This window comes from Cervus canadensis, chromosome 23 (genome assembly GCF_019320065.1).
Source record: "Cervus canadensis isolate Bull #8, Minnesota chromosome 23, ASM1932006v1, whole genome shotgun sequence".
NCBI lineage: Eukaryota > Metazoa > Chordata > Mammalia > Artiodactyla > Cervidae > Cervus > Cervus canadensis.
In genome coordinates this window covers 44,818,809-44,835,734 of record NC_057408.1, presented here as the reverse complement: position 1 = coordinate 44,835,734, position 16,926 = coordinate 44,818,809, and the positions used below count along the sequence as shown (strand labels likewise).

The following is a 16,926-nucleotide window of genomic DNA, read 5'->3' as shown; positions in this document are numbered from 1 at the left end:
TAACTTTGGATAGTGACAGATGGGAACTAGACTTACTATGGAGATCACTTCAGAGAATAAACAAATATGGAATCATTATGTTTTGTATATACTATACAGACAAATATATGTAATCAGTATATTGCTAATATACTAATTATAACTAATATATATAACTAATATAATGTTATATGTCAATTATACCTCAATTTAAAAATAATTAAAAAGGAAGTGACTTCATTTTACCCCAAGAATACTGGAGTGGGTAGCCTATCCCTTCTCCAGTGGATCTTCCCAACCCAGGAATGGAACCAGGGTCTCCTGCGTTGCAGGCAGATTCTTTAACAGCTGAGCTACCAGGTAAGTCCAACTAATATAATATACCTAACTAATATAATGTTATATGTCAATTATATCTCAATTTAAAAATAATTAAAAAAGAAGTGACTTCATTTTGTGGCTCTTTGACAGACTTTAGATAAATTAGAGGTATAAGATGGCTTTTATAAGAGGTATAAGATAAATTAGAGGTATAAGAGGTATAAGGCCTTCCTTGATAGCTCAGTTGGTAAAGAATCTGCCCACAATGCAGGAGGCCCTGGTTCAGTTGCTAGGTTGGGAAGACCCCCTGGAGAAGGGAAAGGCTATCCACTCCAGTATTCTGGCCTGGAGAATTCCATGGACTATATAGTCCATGGGGTCACAAAGAGCCGGACACGACCGAGCGACTTTCTTTTCAAGATGCCTTTCAGAATTATATTCCCAATACATTCTTTTTTGTTGTTTATTTTGCTCTTTTTTTAAAAAAAAAAAAACTATTTTTAATTGGAGGATAATTGCTTTACAATGTTATGTTGGTTTCTGCCATACAACAACGTGAATCAGCCATAAGTACACATACAACCCCTCTCTCATGAGCCTCCTTCCCACCTCTGACTCCACCCCTCTATATCGTCACAGAGCACTCCTGGTTTATTCTTGAGAGGGGGGAGCACCTCCCTATGTGCAAGAAGAAAGAACAGAAATTCCATTGTAGAATCAGAAATACCAGTTGGCAGACACTGACTGAACAATACAACTATCTGTCCTGAAAATGACTATATAACTAATACACTCAAGACCCTTACCTCTAAAGACTAAAGAATTTCATTCTTTTACTGGAACCGGGAGACATGATGCTTTTATCTGGCACCAAATCCATGTTTAAGATTATGAGTAAATATTTGGTGTTCTGTTTTAATGTCTGCATACTCTATTAGTTTAGCCAAGGGTACAAAAGAAAGAAAACACAGGAAATGAAAATCTACCCCTGAGAAGTAGTCTTAATATATTTATTGACCAACTGTTTTACCTTGTTAATAAAGAAAACAGTTCTCTTTATAAGGAAAAATGTTCCCTCTGTGACTTAAATAAACAAAATGGTAACAATGAACTTTACAGGTTCACTGTTGCTCAACCTCACCAAGCCACTTGAGTATATACAAACAGTTGAAATACGATGCTAAAGAGACTAAGCCCAATGGGCAAATAAATATTTGAAATGACTGACTTTAACATTACATGGGGATGGCATTTTCAAGTTTTTAAGATGGCTGCGACTGAGTCAGTATTTACAGTTCTATTCCAAAGCAAAATGGTACCCGATAAGCATTAAATTTTGCCTACTGAATTTGCAATATAGGATGTCAGTCAAATGAAAGGACAATTTTTAAAGTGGTGAATTACAGGGCATCTGGCACAGATTAGGTAGAGCTAGAACTTAATTTGGTTGGAATGACAATGGGAACCAGAATTGGAATTTATTTTGAAGTCCATTAGGAGGAGGCGTTGAAAACTGTACCCTTGACTGGTAGAAATGTAGATGAACCATTCTTCCCCTTGACAAGGATGGGGTGTAATTTATGCCAGAGGAGAACAACAACAACAAGACTTGGAGATGTGTGTCTATGAATGAAAGCTGGGCATATTTTGCCACAGGCCAGTGTCTGCGTCCCCTGGGTCTAGTGGCAGCATCGGGAAACACTACAGCCAGATTGGCCCATGGAAGGAGGGTGAGGTGGGGCAAGGCTGGTCAAACTTGGTTGGAATCTATGGCTGCATGTCTTAAACCCCTTAAGCTGTTGTACAGAATGACTCCATCTCCTGGTAAATATAAAAAATTAATTAAAAAAAGACTGGATAAGAAAACAGTGAGGCAGGCAGGAAGGCACTGGCTACATGTGGGTAGAAATCAGAGACCAGATAGAAAACCAACTTGTATGTTTCCACGGCTAAGGCTTTAGCTCTTAACTGTTGGGGAGGGAACGACTGGATGAATTAGAACTTGGGAAAATCACAGAGGACAGTTACCTTAGTTAAGGGAGAAGTAGATAAAAGTATCTCTTTGCAGCCATGATAAAATCAATGCAGAGGTCATGACATGCTCTGAGGGCTGCTTACATCAGAGCTGGCAGAGCCCATCCTTGGGAAAGATGGTGTGGAGGGGAGGAATGAGGTAGGGGAGACAGGAAAGTGCACAATCACCCATATATGATCAATTTATTTGTTCTCAGAACCAGTAAGATGTGTATCGCTCATACCCAATAACTAGCAATGCCTCCTTTTAAAAATATTTACAAATAATTAATTATTAACATTTGAAACAAAATTCTACATCTTAGTTTATGAGAAGTGAGGAAATACCTGGTTGGTGATATGTTCCTGGATTTTTTCTCTAGTCACTGAAAAAGAAAGCAAAAAGAAAGTCAGCATTAGTACAGGTCTTGCTCTTCTCACTCAAAATTCCAAACAGCATTTGTGGGCTCTCTGAGCAAGGATCTGTATCACAGTAGAAAGAGTTATGCAGAGTACATCATGAGAAACGCTGGGCTGGAAGAAGCACAAGCTGGAATCAAGATTGCCGGGAGAAATATCAATAACCTCAGATATGCAGATGACACCACCCTTATGGCAGAGAGTGAAGAAGAACTAAAAAGCCTCTTGATGAAGGTAAAAGAGGAGAGTAAAAAAGTTGGCTTAAAGCTCAACATTCAGAAAACTAAGATCATGGCATCTGGTCCCATCACTTCATGGCAAATAGATGGGGAGACACTGGAAACAGTGTCAGACTAGTTTTTTGGGCTCCAAAATCACTGCAGATGGTGATTGCAACCATGAAATTAAAAGACGCTTACTCCCTGGAAGGAAAGTTATGACCAACCTAAACAGCATATTAAAAAACAGAGACATTACTTTGCCAACAAAGGTCTGTCTGGTCAAGGTTATGGTTTTTCCAGTGGTCATGTATGGATGTGAGAGTTGGACTGTGAAGAAAGCTGAGTGCCGAAAATTGATGCTTTTGAAACTATGGTGTTGGAGAAGACTCTTGAGAGTCCCTTGGACTGCAAGGAGATCCAACTAGTCCATCCTAAAGGAGATCAGTCCTGGGTATTCATTGGAAGGACTGATGCTGAAGCTGAAACTCCAATACTTTGGCCACCTCATGCGAAGAGCTGACTCACTGGAAAAGACCCTGATGCTGGGAGGGATTGGGGGCAGGAGGAGAAGGGGACGACAGAGGATGAGATGGCTGGATAGTATCACCGACTTGATGGGCATGAGTTTGGGTAAACTCTGGGAGTTGGTGATGGACAGGGAGGCCTGGTGTGCTGTGATTCATGGGGTCGCAAAGAGTCAGACACGACTGAGCGACTAAACTGAACTGAACTGAGAAACAGTTATGATCACTTCAATAATTGGAATAAAAAAAAAAAGTCAAAACCGAAATTAACTACATTAGGCAAAGATAACAGAAAACAGGGTGGAAATACATACCAGAGGATGTATAAACTTTGGAACAGAAATGGTAAAGAGATGAAAGAACTAAAGAAAAATTTGAACCACAGCCATTTGAAGGTCTCCGAACAATGACTACCTGTTCAAGCATAATATTAACACTGAACTCAGGGAATCTTGAGGACCAGAAGAGGAGATTTAAAGTGACAGATGGCAGAAGTGCTACTTTTCCCTGACTTATGAAGATGATAAAGACCTTCTTAGGTTTTGGTACTGCCGGAGACTAAGTATAAACCAATAATTCTATAAATGGTATCTTAGGACAGAAATGTATCAGAGTAACGTAGCACATGAAAAGCAACAAAGGGGTATAAATAATGAAGACTCTAAAATAATAAACCTCAAATACTGCAAAAATACCCTAAGAATGATCAATATCATGTGTCTTAAATATAAGAAAAAAAATCCTTAGGAATAATCAGTAACCAACAAACCACCAGGAAAGAGAGTAAAGAAGACATCTGTGGCTCTGCAGTTATTATGTGCTTGTGAGTATCTTGGTGTGATACCTAAGTTTATTAAATGTGTCCTTTTAAAATTTTAATTATGATGATTGTGTAGTGACATGCGTTTGTAAAAAAGAATACAGACAGTTTCCCTGTACCCTTTACCCACGTTTCCCCACCGGTAACATTTGGATGATCTACATAGTACAATAATATCTGAACCAGGATGCTGACACTGACATAGTTGAGATACAGAACCTTTCCATTACCACAGGGTCCCTCATGTTGCTCTTTCATAATCACACCCATTGCCTTCCCACCCCTATCCTCTTCTTGCTGCTTCTGCTGCTGAGTCACTTTAGTCGTGTCCGACTCTGTGCGACCCCATAGACGGCAGCCCATCAGGCTCCCCCATCCCTGGGATTCTCCAGGCAAGAACGCTGGAGTGGATTGCCATTTCCTTCTCCAAAGCATGAAAGTGAAAAGTGAAAGTGAAGTCGCTCAGTCGTGTCTAACTCTTAGCGACCCCATGGACCGCAGCCCACCAGGCTCCTCTGTCCATGGGATTTTCCAGGCAAGAGTACTGGAGTGGGATGCAATTGCCTTCTCCGACCCTCTTCTTAGCTCCTGGCAATCTCTAATCTGTTCTCCATTGCTGTCAAGAATGCTGTATAAATGGAAACACGCATTTAAAAACCTTTTGGGATAGGATTTTCTCACTCAGCATTGTTCTCTGTAGAGTCATGTGCATTCCTGTGCATTCTTTTTTTCCCCAGTATTTCATTTAATTGGAGTATAATCGCTTTACAATGTTATGTTAGTTTCTGCTGTACAATGAAGTGAATCAGCTGTGTGTATACGTCCATCCCCCCTCTCTCGGACCTCCCTCCATTACCTTTTTATTGCTGAGTGAGGATGCACCAAAGTCTGTTCAACCATTCACCAGATGAAGGACATCTGGCTCGTTTCTAGCTATGGTGAATAAAGCTGCTATCAACTTTTGTGGACAGGTTATGTGAACATAAGTCTTAATTTCTCTGGAATGAATGTCCAGGAGTGCAATTGCTGAGTTGTGTGGTAGTTGCCTGTTTAGTTGTTGAGGAAACTGTCAAACTGTTTTCAAAAAATGACATAATGAATACATGGTATTTACCGGTGAACTTTGTTGTTCAGTCAGTCATGTCTGACTCTTTGCGACCCTGTGGACTGCAGCATGCCAGGCTTCGTGGTATTTACCAGTCAACTGAGCAACCAGTAATAAGTATATCAGGGAATTTTACTAAGCGCTCACTCAGTACCAGGTCAGGTGATATATAGGATACTCTAGATGAATAAGCAGCCCAGAAAATGGAATGGCCCTTTTAAAAGTGGGCTCTTCCTTATGAAAATTTAAAAGTCTTCTTATTTTGTTGATTGTTTACTTTACTGTATAGAAGTGCTTTTAGTTTGGTGCTTTTATTGGTGCGCTTTTGGTGTCATGTTCAAGAAGTCATTGCCAAAATTGATATAAAGAAGTTTTTGCCTATCTTTCCCTCTACTTTTAGCTTTTATATTTAAGTCTCTAATCTTTCTTGAATTATTAATAATTTTTTTGTATGGGGTAAGAAAAGGATCAAATTTCATGGTTTGGCATGTGAATGTCCAGTTTTCTCCATTATTGAAGAGACTATTAATAGCATCATTTCCTCACTGTGTATTCTTGGCAGCTTTGCCAAACGTCAGTTGACCATATATGTATGGGTTTTTCTGGACTCTTTATTGTGTTCCATCAGTCTATATATCTGTTTTTATGCCAGTGCCACATTGTTTTGATTACTGTAGCATTATAACATATTTTGAAATCAGGACGTGTGAGGCTTCCACCTTTGTTCTTCTTGCTCAGAATTGCATTGGCTATTCAGAGTCTTTTGTGGTTCTACACAAATTCTAGAATTTTTTTTTTTCCTGTAAAAAATGTCATTGAGAATTTGATAAGGATTACATGGATATGTAGATAATTGGGGGCAGTATAAACATCTAAACAAAAGTAATTCTTTCCAATCATAAATATGAAATGTCTTTCCATTTATTTGTGTGTGCTTTAATTTCTTTCACCTGTGTTTCATAATTTTCAATGTATAAGTCACCTCCTTAAGTTTTTTCCTCAAGTAATTTGATTTTTATCCTATTGTAAATGGGATTGTTTTCTTAATTTCCTTTTCAGGTAGTTTGTTGGTAATGTATAGGAAGGCAACTTCTGCACAGCAAAGACTGATTGCTCCAATCAAGAAAATGAAAAACAAACAAACAAAAGAAAAGAGTAGGCTCTTCAATCCAGCCACTGTCACAAAATACCAGGGCCAATTTTGGAGTTTCTAGATAATAATTACCAATTTTCTTCATTTTTAATGGTACTACCCAACTGGACACTCTTGATATGTATCAGTATTTAGATGTCTTTTGTCAGATAATATGTAGAGTGTATAAAGAAGAGTGTTAAATGGTTTTGGGTGGGGGCGGGGGAAACCTGCCTTTTGAATTGGCTCACCAGTGTGGACAACAAGAAGACAGGGAAGAACATTCAGGAAAGAGAGAGCATTTTGGGTCCAAAGCAGGGAAGGGAAGTCAGAGTGGCCAGAGTGAAATAAGGGAGAGGTGGGGTGGTGTGAGATGAGGCTGGACAGACAGGCAAGAAACACAGCAAGGAAGCTCATGTAGACAACTGTGGGGAGATTGATGACTTTCCTCAAAGTAGTGGGAAGTCAGTTATGAAGGGGCTGTAGCCCGGGGTGTGAGTAGGGCCAGTGGAATGCCTTGGTCAGCTGTGCATTTTCAGAGGACCACTCAGGGCTGGTTGCTACCTGGAGAATAGGCCAGAGGTGACGTCAGGGGCGGCAGCAGCACCAGGAAATCTTAGTTTTGTTTCCTTTGGAACAAACTGAAATCTGAAGGAATTCCAGTGAAAAGTAAGAGGCCAAACAATCAAATAATCATAAACTAATCACAAAGTCCCCTGGACTCTAGAAGATGGAGTAGATGGTAACCTGACATCTAATTTACAGCTCTGTCATTTACTAGATTTAGGGCCAGTGACTCAATGTTCTGGTCTTGTCTGGTCATCTATAACAAAGAGTTACTAGTGTTTACCCCTCACCAGATTTGTGAGGATTAAATAAGTATGAATTTTGCATGCAAAGGATAAGAGAAAGACATTCCGGGGAGTTGGGACAGAAAGAATACCTCAGAGGCAAGTAGAGAGTGTATCTCGGTGAATCATGAGACATTCTGAAAATCTGAAAGTCAGCCCTGTCAAACTGGAGAGACAACAGTAAGGGCAAAGGACCAGAGGTCAAAAGGACCAGAAATTCACATAAGACCAAAGTGACTGGAGGGTAGAAAGGGAAAGGAAATGACTCAAGCACATTATATCTATTGTGTGCTTTATTTCTAATCTAATGGCACTGCTGATCTGACAGGCTCTTTCAAATGTTCAGGTTTCAGTTTAATATCAAGACCTCACACCAGTCAAAAGGCCATCACTGAAAAAAATCTACAAACAATAAATGTTGGAGAGGGTGTGGAAAAAAGGAACCCTCTTGCACTGTTGTTGGGAATGTAAATTGATTCAGCCAAAATGGGGAACAGTAAGGAGGTTCCTTAAAAAACTAAAAATAGAGCTACCATATGACCCAGTAATCCCACTCCTGGGCATAAACCCTGAGGAAAGTATAATTCAAAAAGACACATGCACTTCTATGTTCACTGTATCATTATTTACAGTAGTCAGGACATGGAAGCAACCTAGACGACCATCAACAGATGAAGGGATAAAGAATTTGCGGTATATGTACACAATGGAATATTACTCAGCCATAAAAAGGAACAAAATTAAGTCATTTGTAGAGCTGTGGATGGACCTAGAGACTGTCACACAGAGTGAAGTAAGTTAGAAAGAGAAAAAACAAGAATCATATATTAACACATATATGTGGGATCTAGAAAAATAGTACAGTTCCAGGGCAAGAATGGAGACACAGATGTAGAGAATAGATATGTGGACACAGGGGGCAAGGCGGAGGGTGGGATGAATTGTGAGGTTAGATTTGACATATATACACTACCATGTATAAAACAGATAACTAGTGGGAAGCTGCTATATAGCCCAGGGGAGCTCAGCTCAGTGCTCTGTGATGACCTAGATGGGTGGGATTGAGGGGTGGTGGGAGGGAGGTGAGAGAGGGGATATATGTATATATATGGCTGATTCATTTCATTCATAGCAGAAACTAACACAACATGTAAAGCAACTATACTCCAATAAAAAAAAAAGATCTTAGGGGCTCTTCTCTGGTCGGCCCATCTCCTCTGATGATTCTTGATATCAGCCCATTGTTTATTTCTTTCCCAGCATTTATCACAACTTGCAATTATTTTGTCATTTGTATGTGTGTTGCTTCTTTGCACATCTCCTACACTATAAGCATCCTGTGGTCAGGGACCCTGCCTATCTTGGCTTATTTCTTTTTTGTCTTGCTATTTTACGATTTGAGACTATACCACACAATCCTTACTTTGTGAGTAAAAATTCTGGTAATAACATTTTATTTACAAGATGAGACCTTTTATCAAGAAACCATGTTTAAAGATAGAGCAAGAAAAAGTAATAACAATTTTTATGAGGGGGCTGGTTTTATTACAAGTTTAAGAGCACTAAAAAAAGGTTTATTTTCTACATTTTATAGCAGTGGTTACTAACATTGAAAGAATGTGGGTCCCTTTAAAATATGACAATTGCTTACATTTTGTTATTTATTAAAATTCTTTTATGTACATGTGTGCTAAGTTGCGTCAGTAGTGTCCGACACTTTGTGACCCCCATGGACTATAGCCCACCTGGCTCTTCTGTCCATGGGATTCTCCAGGCAAGAATACTGGAGTGGGTAGCCATGCCCTCCTCCAGGGGATCTCAATCCAGGAATGGAACCCAAGTCTCTTATGTCTCCTGCCCTGGCAGGTGAGTTCTTTACCACTAGCGCCACCTGAGAAGCCCCAATGTTTTATGAAGTGTCTATAAATTCAACACTGCCTAAAAATGAGTCTGTACCTTTTAAAAAAGATCTATTTTCTTCCTGTGTTTTATTTTATTTTTTAGATTAATTTTTATTGGAGTCTAGTTGATCCATCTTATTTACTGCTGTATCAAGGGCCCAGTGCTGGAACACTCAAGGTATTCAATGCAAATTTACAGAATGATTGACAGTATTTTCAGTCAAGGCTGGTTTGTATCAGTTCCCACATTTTAAGGGCAGCTGTTCCTGGTTCTAGCTCTCTAGTGAAAGGAAAGGTTCAGGGGTTAAAACTCATTATATGAACCATATGAGTGCCTGAAGTTGACTACTAATAAACTCTGGCCCATACCAAACACTTGGTTTTGTGATAGCCACCATTTTTGTCTTAGTTCCCAGTTGATTTTCCAAGGATTTTAAAGTATCCTAGTAATAGTGATTATGTCTAATCTTCCTTTTCCCCTCCTTTTTTTAGATAACATTTACAGTAGCCTAAGGGCTTCCCAGATGGTGCTAGTGGTAAAGAATCTGCCTGCCAATGCAGAAGCCGCAAGAAATGAGGGTTTGATCCCTGGGTCCGGAAGATCCCCTGGAGGAGGGCATGGCTCCCCACTCTAGTATTCTTGCCTGGAGAATCCCATGGACAGAGGAGCCTGGTGGGCCACAGTCCAGGGGGTCACAAAGAGTCAGATACACCTGAGCGACTGAGGACATAGTAGCTTAGTTTTGTATTCCTAACATGAAAGTGAAAGTCACTCAGTCCTGTCTGACTCTTTGCGACCCCATGGACTGTAATCCATGGAATTCTCCAGGCTAGAATACTGGAGTGGGTAGCCATTCCCTTCTCCAGGGGATCTTCCCAACCCAGGGATAGAACCCAGGTATCCTGCATTGCAGGAGGATTCTTTCCCAGCTCAGTTACCAGGAAAGCTATAAGTGTTCAAGATTGTGGGAACTGAAGTAAAGGACAGAGTTAATTCTAGATAACTTATAACGCCAGGTTTTATACTTTTCCTGAAGGCTAACAATATTTTAATTGTCTCTTTAGTTTGAATTTACCCAAATTTCCACCATTCTCTTTCACTAAGCTGCTATTTACCAAAATAACATTTCTCAGCATGGCTACCCAGAAGACTCAGGCTTCTCTTTAATTGCATTGTGGAATCAGGGGCTTTGAGGAGGGTGGCAACCCCAGGGCAGACTTGACCCAAAGGCCCCAATTACAGGCAGGAACCCAAGACACAAACCTGGGCTGTGTGTCTTGGGATGTCAATACAGACAGGCTGGATGTAAGTTTCCCAAGCAAAAAGTAACAGTGAGTCCAGGATTCAGGGCTTCTATGCAAATACAGAAGAGGCAGGTGATGGTAGGTGACGTAAAAGGCAGGCAACATATCCATGTTTTGGAGAGACTTAGGGACCAGGTCATGAACAACTCAGGCAACAAGGTAGGAGCCACACTGGGGACCAAGGGATAAGGCAAGGGCTGATTCAGAAGGCAACAGAGTAAGGTTCCAGTTACCAAGGTCAGAAAGTCAGTTGAGGATCATGGGAACTAGAGCCAGATAGACCATTTATGTGAGATACAGCTATTTAAATATGAGAAAAATGATACCTTGAGCTATTAAAACTCTAATAAATTAAAATATATAATTATATCATTATTTTGTGACTGTAGTGGTTATGATTACAGTTCATGATAATTTTTTCTCTTGCTCACAGATAGTCTTAGCCTGGTGGAGATGTAAATGTTCTCTGACCAAGACAAGAAAAAAGGAGGGAATCCCACTTAAGGAAAACCGAAGTCATTCCCCAGATATTCAAATCGTATTTGAGAGAGAGGAATGGAATTCAGGGGATAAATTGTAACCGCATAAGCCTTTGCTAATAAAAGATTAAGAAGTATGTGGTTTAGCATCTTTTAATTATTTTTTCTAGCATCTTGAATATACAATGTTTGAAATCTCTGGTTGGATCAACATTATTTTGCTCAGAGGTTTGTGGACTTTGCATACTGATTCTTTCCTGTTTCCAAGTACATTTGCTTTTAGGCTATTTTTATTCACTTTAAAGGAATTTTAATAACTTTCTGTTGACAGCATGGACAGCTGGTCTTGAGAATTAAAGAAAATTCACTTGCTGACTGAGGAAGGAAGTGACATCAATGAGCTTCTAAAGTCAGCCCAGAGGGGGAAATTGGCTTGTGAGAGAGTAGCCTTGCATGGCACTGTATTTATCGAGCGATGCCTTGAGATGCAAATTGGTGTATCAATCAAACCTATGGTGCCTACCTCCAACCAACTGAGTGCAAAGCGAAGGAACACTGCCTCGAAACACTGAGGAGGAAAAGGATGAGGGATATGGGAACCTAGGGGCGAAGTGAGTTATGGGAACTCACAATCCCCTCTCTGGGCGGATGCTTCACTCACTGTGAAGCCTCAGTTTCTTTGACTAGAAAATGAGTTTGATGTAAGCTGTTGGTTGAAGTCAGTCCATTTCTGTGACAGATGGCTAATGAGACCGTGTACTAATATATACAGTAGATACATTATCTCACCACTTTGTCCCAAAGAGTGTTATCAATTGCTTTTTATCCCTCACTAAGAGCAACCAAGAAAGAGAAATCTTTAAGTGTCATTTGTAGCTACTCAGTTTCCCTTATGGTTCAGCTGGTAAAGAATCTGCCTGCAATGTGGGAGACCTGGGTTTGATCCCTGGGTGGGGAATATCCCCTGGAGAAGGAAACGGCTACCCACTTTAGTATTCTGGCCTGGAGAATTCCATGGACTGTATGGTCCATAGGGTCGCAAAGAGTTGGACACGACTGAGCAACTTTGTAGCTACTACCTTCCTTCCTTGATATTTTTAAAATTGGCATTGTGTATTCTACTGCAGAAAAAGACACCAAATCTGGACTTTAAAGACTAATGACAATGGTAATAGCAATTATCATTGTCGTCATAATGAATGATTTAATTCTTTACCCTTGTTAGAGACCTGCCCTCTGGAGCTGCAGTATCCATTTTTCAAAGGTCACTGCGGTGCAAGCGGAGTGTGTGTGTGTGTGTGTGTGTGTGTGTGTGAGGGTTGCGTCATGTGAGTGTATAGGTATGTGTATATACACACACACATCTGTGCAAAAGACAGGCAGAAAAGTACCTTAATACATTTTATGGTTATGAACTGAAAAATAAAATCTGCTGATTATTTCTTAGCTCAGTTTATAAAGTGCTTGAGTGCTGGTTCAATAAGAGTTAAATAATTTGAGTTTGAATTAGCAGTCTAAAGTCAATGGGAATTTTATTCATCCCAAGAAATAGATGTATTAAGGCTGCCTTCTTTTCCTTGTCTATGGGCCTATTTGGGGTATTCAACTAAATTTTCAAATTTTATGAGCATAAATAGGTAACTTGAACCATTCAAAAAATATTGGTTAAGTAGAGAAAAGAAAGAATGGGCTCTCAATAGCCATAGTCTTCAGGCTAAAGGATTTTCAGATTATTCTCAAGCAAAACTCACTCATCTAATCCTACAGCAATATTTTAATGAGCATCTACTATGGAAATGATGCTTGGTGTTCCAGAAGTATAGAAGAAAAGTAGAGAAAGCAAGATGATCACTCCACAAAATGACAGCAAGTAATCATAGAGCTATAAAGGATTTATTAGTAAATTGTATAGGTAGTCAGATCAAAAGGTATTTAAATCTTGTATAGTAGTAATGGCAATGGATTCACTTTCAGACTTTCCTAGTCTTGGTTTTGCTACTATCAAGCTGTATAGTGAAACTGAAAGTCACTCAGTTGTGTCCGACTTCTTTGTGACGCCATGGGCTGTATAGTCCATGGAATTCTCCAGGCCAGAATACTGGAGTGGGTAGCCTTTCCTTCTCCAGGAGATATTCCCAACCCAAGGATTGAACCCAGGTCTCCCCCATTGCAGGCAGATTCTTTACCAGCTGAGCCACAAGGGAAGCCCATCAAGCTGTGTAAGTTTTAAGTAAGTTTTAAGTTTAGTCGCTCAGTTGTGTCCGACTCTTTGCAACCCCATGGATTATAGGCTACCAGGTTCCTCCGTCCATGGGATTTTCCAGGCAAGAATACTGAAGTGGGTTGCCACTTCCTTCTCCAGAGGATATTCCCGATCCAGGGATCGAACGCAGGTCTCCCACATTGTAGGCAGACACTTTACTGTCTGAGCCACCGGGAAGTCAAGCTGTATGGCATTTAGCAAATAACTTCACTCCTGTAATCCTTGCTTTTTCTTCAGAACAATAATCACAGTGTTGCAAGTATTGATGGTCTCTAAATTTGTCTATAGTTACTTAAATTCTTTGACCTTAAAAAGAATGAGGGAGATTGAAAATTCCCATAGAATTGGCACAAATAGAAGACGGCTCAAGAGGGAGGGGATATATGTGTACTTATAGCTGATTCATATTGTTGAACAGCAGAACCTAACACAATATTGTAAAGCAATTATTTTCCAATTAAAAAAATTAAAGGATCAGCTATTAAAGTCAAAAATAAAAAAGAAAAGAGGTCATGTTTGGTGGAGGAACCTGAGGAGGCTTCATAGAGGAGACAGCATTTGATCTGGGTAGTTCTATTAATAAAAATAGATTGGAGGAAAGGTTTTTCACCTGAAAGGAAAATCACAAGCAAAAGCACAGAACCAGGAAATGCATGGGGTGTGGACAGGGGTAGTGAATAGGGCTTTTTGACTTCAGTGAAGTCTGTATATTAGCAAGTAGTCAGAAGCAAGGCAAAATGTGTGTGATGGATCAATATCAAGGAGGGTCCTAAAAACTTCAGGAGAAATTTGACCTTTATTTGGTAAGAGACCCCTAAAAGATTTTTGAGCCAGAGAGTGCTCGAAACTGTTTGAAGAAGATGAATCTAACAATGCCATCACTTGAGGATGGGAGACACTGGTAAGGAGACGGCATGCTAAGTCATTTCAGTTGTGTCTAACTCTTTGCGACCCTATGTCCATGGGATTCTCTAGGCAAGAATGCTGGAGTGGGTTGCCATGCCCTCCTCCAGAGGATCTTCCCAACCCAGGGATTGAACCCGTGTCTCCTGTGTCTCCTGCACTGCAGGCAGATTCTTTACTGCTGAGCCACCGGGGCATAATGTGGGTGAATGTGAGACACTCTGTGTGAATAGAATGGACTTCCTTCCACTGGGGGCTGGGAAGCAGGGCAGTGGAAAGAAAAGAACTAAAGATGATCAAGATCTTGAGCTTGGGTGCTTGGGAGAAAATGCTCTTAATGCAAAGGTGGAAACAAGGAAATAGGGAATTGTGGTGTGGAGAAGACTCTTGAGAGTCCCTTGGACTGCAGGGAGATCCAACCAGTCCATCCTAAAGGAGATCAGTCCTGGGTGTTCATTGGAAGGGCTGATGTTGAAGCTGAAGCTCCAATACTTTGGCCATCTGATGCGAAGAGCTGACTCATTTGAAAAGACTGTGATGCTGGGAAAGATTGAGGGCAGGAGGAGAAGGGGATGACAGAGGATGAGATGGTTGGATGGCACCACTGACTCAATGGACATGGGTTTGGGTGTATTGCGGGAGTTGGTGATGGACAGGGAGGCCTGGAGTGCTGTGGTTCATGGGGTCACAAAGAGTCGGATACAACTGAGTGACTGAACTGAAAACTGAAAGAAGCAAATTTGGTAAGTAATGGTGGAGGTGGGATGATTAGCTCAGTTTGACCTTTGTTAGGTTTAACCTGGAGGAGGCAGTAAGTGAGATCAGGAAAGAGGTCAGTTACCAGGCAATCTTCCACAGAGAGATGCCAGGAGAAGCTACTGGATGCAAGGCTCTTTAAAATTTACACAGAGATATAATGGCCAAATTAGAACTTTGGGAAACAGTTGTGTTTTATTTATATTTGATGATGCTTCCTTAAGTAATGGAATGCAAATTTTACATCATCTGTGCTGTGCATAAGAGATGCTGTCTCTGAGCTAACCCAAAACTTAGTATCAGGAACTAGCAAGTTCCAGGTTCAGATTTAGAGCTTAAGTCCTCACTGGTTCTGGATTTGAGTCAAAGGCTTTGATTCTGACGCCAATTCTGATGTGTTTCTCCTTTAACACAACAAACAACGACCTGAATTCTCCACAGATACTGACTAGTAGGGCTTCCCAGGTGGTGCTAGTGGTAAAAAACCCACCTGCCAATGCAGGAAATGTAAGAGATGTCGGCTTGATCCCTGGGTTGGAAAGATCCCTTGGAGGAGGGCATGGCAACCCACTCCTGTATTCTTGCCTGGAGAATCCCATGGACAGAAGGCCTGGGAGGCTACAGTTCATAGAGTTGCAAAGAGTTGGACACGACTGAAGCGAATTGGCATAGGTGTACACACTGACTGGCTAGTTCACAAATTTAACTCAATTCTGACATTACCTCCCTGGAGATAGAGTCAGATTCTGCAGGTTAAGGACTCAGTCCCAGATGCCTGTATCCACACACCAGTCCCACGACACACACGTGGGGGTGCACACACACACACATACACACACACCCCACTTCAGATGCCAGCTGCAAGTCTGGCTTGTCCATTGAGCTTCTGACCTGCCAGCTGTAGATCAGAGATCCTCACAACCCCTCCCTGAAGTCTGATCAATTTTGTCAGAGTGGGGCTCAAAACTCAAAGAAACAGCGTACTTACTAGATCACTGGTTTGTTACGGAAGGATATAACTTGTGTGTGCTCAGTTGCTCAGTCTTTTTGGCCCCATGAACTGTAGCCCGCCAGGCTCCTCTGTCCAAAGGATTTCCCAGGCAAGAGTAGTGGAATGGGTTGTCATTTCCCACTCCAGGGGATCTTTCCCATGCAGGGATTAAACCTGCATCTCCTGCACTGATAGGCAGATTCTTTATCACTGTGCCACCTGGGAAACCTTGATATAACTCAGGAACAGCCAATGGAAGAGATGTACAGGGCGAGGTATGTGGAAGGGGCACGGACCCTCTCTGGGCGTGCCATTCTCCCTGCACTTCCACTCCTTCTCCAACCAGGAAGCTCTCTGAACTGCATCCCTTTGGGCTTTTCTGGGGGTTTCAGCACATAGGCATGATTGATTATATCACTGGCCATTAGTGATTATACTCAATCTCCAGGCCTTCTCCACTCCCTAGAGTTCAGATGTGGGACTGAAAGTTCCACCCTCTCATCACGTGGTTGGTTCTCCTGGCAACCAGCCTCCACCCTTAGAGTTCAGTTCAGTCGCTCAGTCCTGTCTGCCCTTTTCCGACCCCATGGACGCCAGGCCTCCCTGTCCATCATCAACTCCCGGAGTTTACTCAAACTCATGTCCATTGAGTCGGTGATGTCATCCAACCATCTCATCCTCTGTCATCCCCTTCTCTTCCCACCTTCAATCTTTCCCAGCATCAGGGCTTTTTCAAATGAGTCAGCTCTTCGCATCAGGTGGCCAAAGTATTGAAGCTTTAGCTTCAACATCAGTCCTTCCAATGAACATTCAGGACTGATCTCCTTTAGGATGGACTGGTTGGATCTCCTTGCAGTCCAAGGGACTCTCAAGAGTCTTCTCCAAAACCACAGTTCAAAAGCATCAATTCTTCGGCACTCAGCTTTCTTTATAGTTCAACTC

General features: G+C 41.2%; 1 protein-coding gene across 3 annotated transcripts in view; it reads right to left on the bottom strand.

Moving 5' to 3' along the window:
* Positions 1-16,926, bottom strand: part of CHST9 (carbohydrate sulfotransferase 9) — a 282,625-nt gene that overhangs the window by 25,173 nt on the left and 240,526 nt on the right. For 2 of the 3 annotated variants that reach the window (XM_043444056.1, XM_043444057.1), the window contains one exon: positions 2,662-2,699. In XM_043444056.1, the coding sequence (XP_043299991.1) occupies positions 2,662-2,699 (38 nt within the window). Of the gene's footprint in view, positions 1-2,661; positions 2,700-16,926 lie in introns of those variants that run through there. The other variant, XM_043444058.1, reaches the window with a different exon arrangement.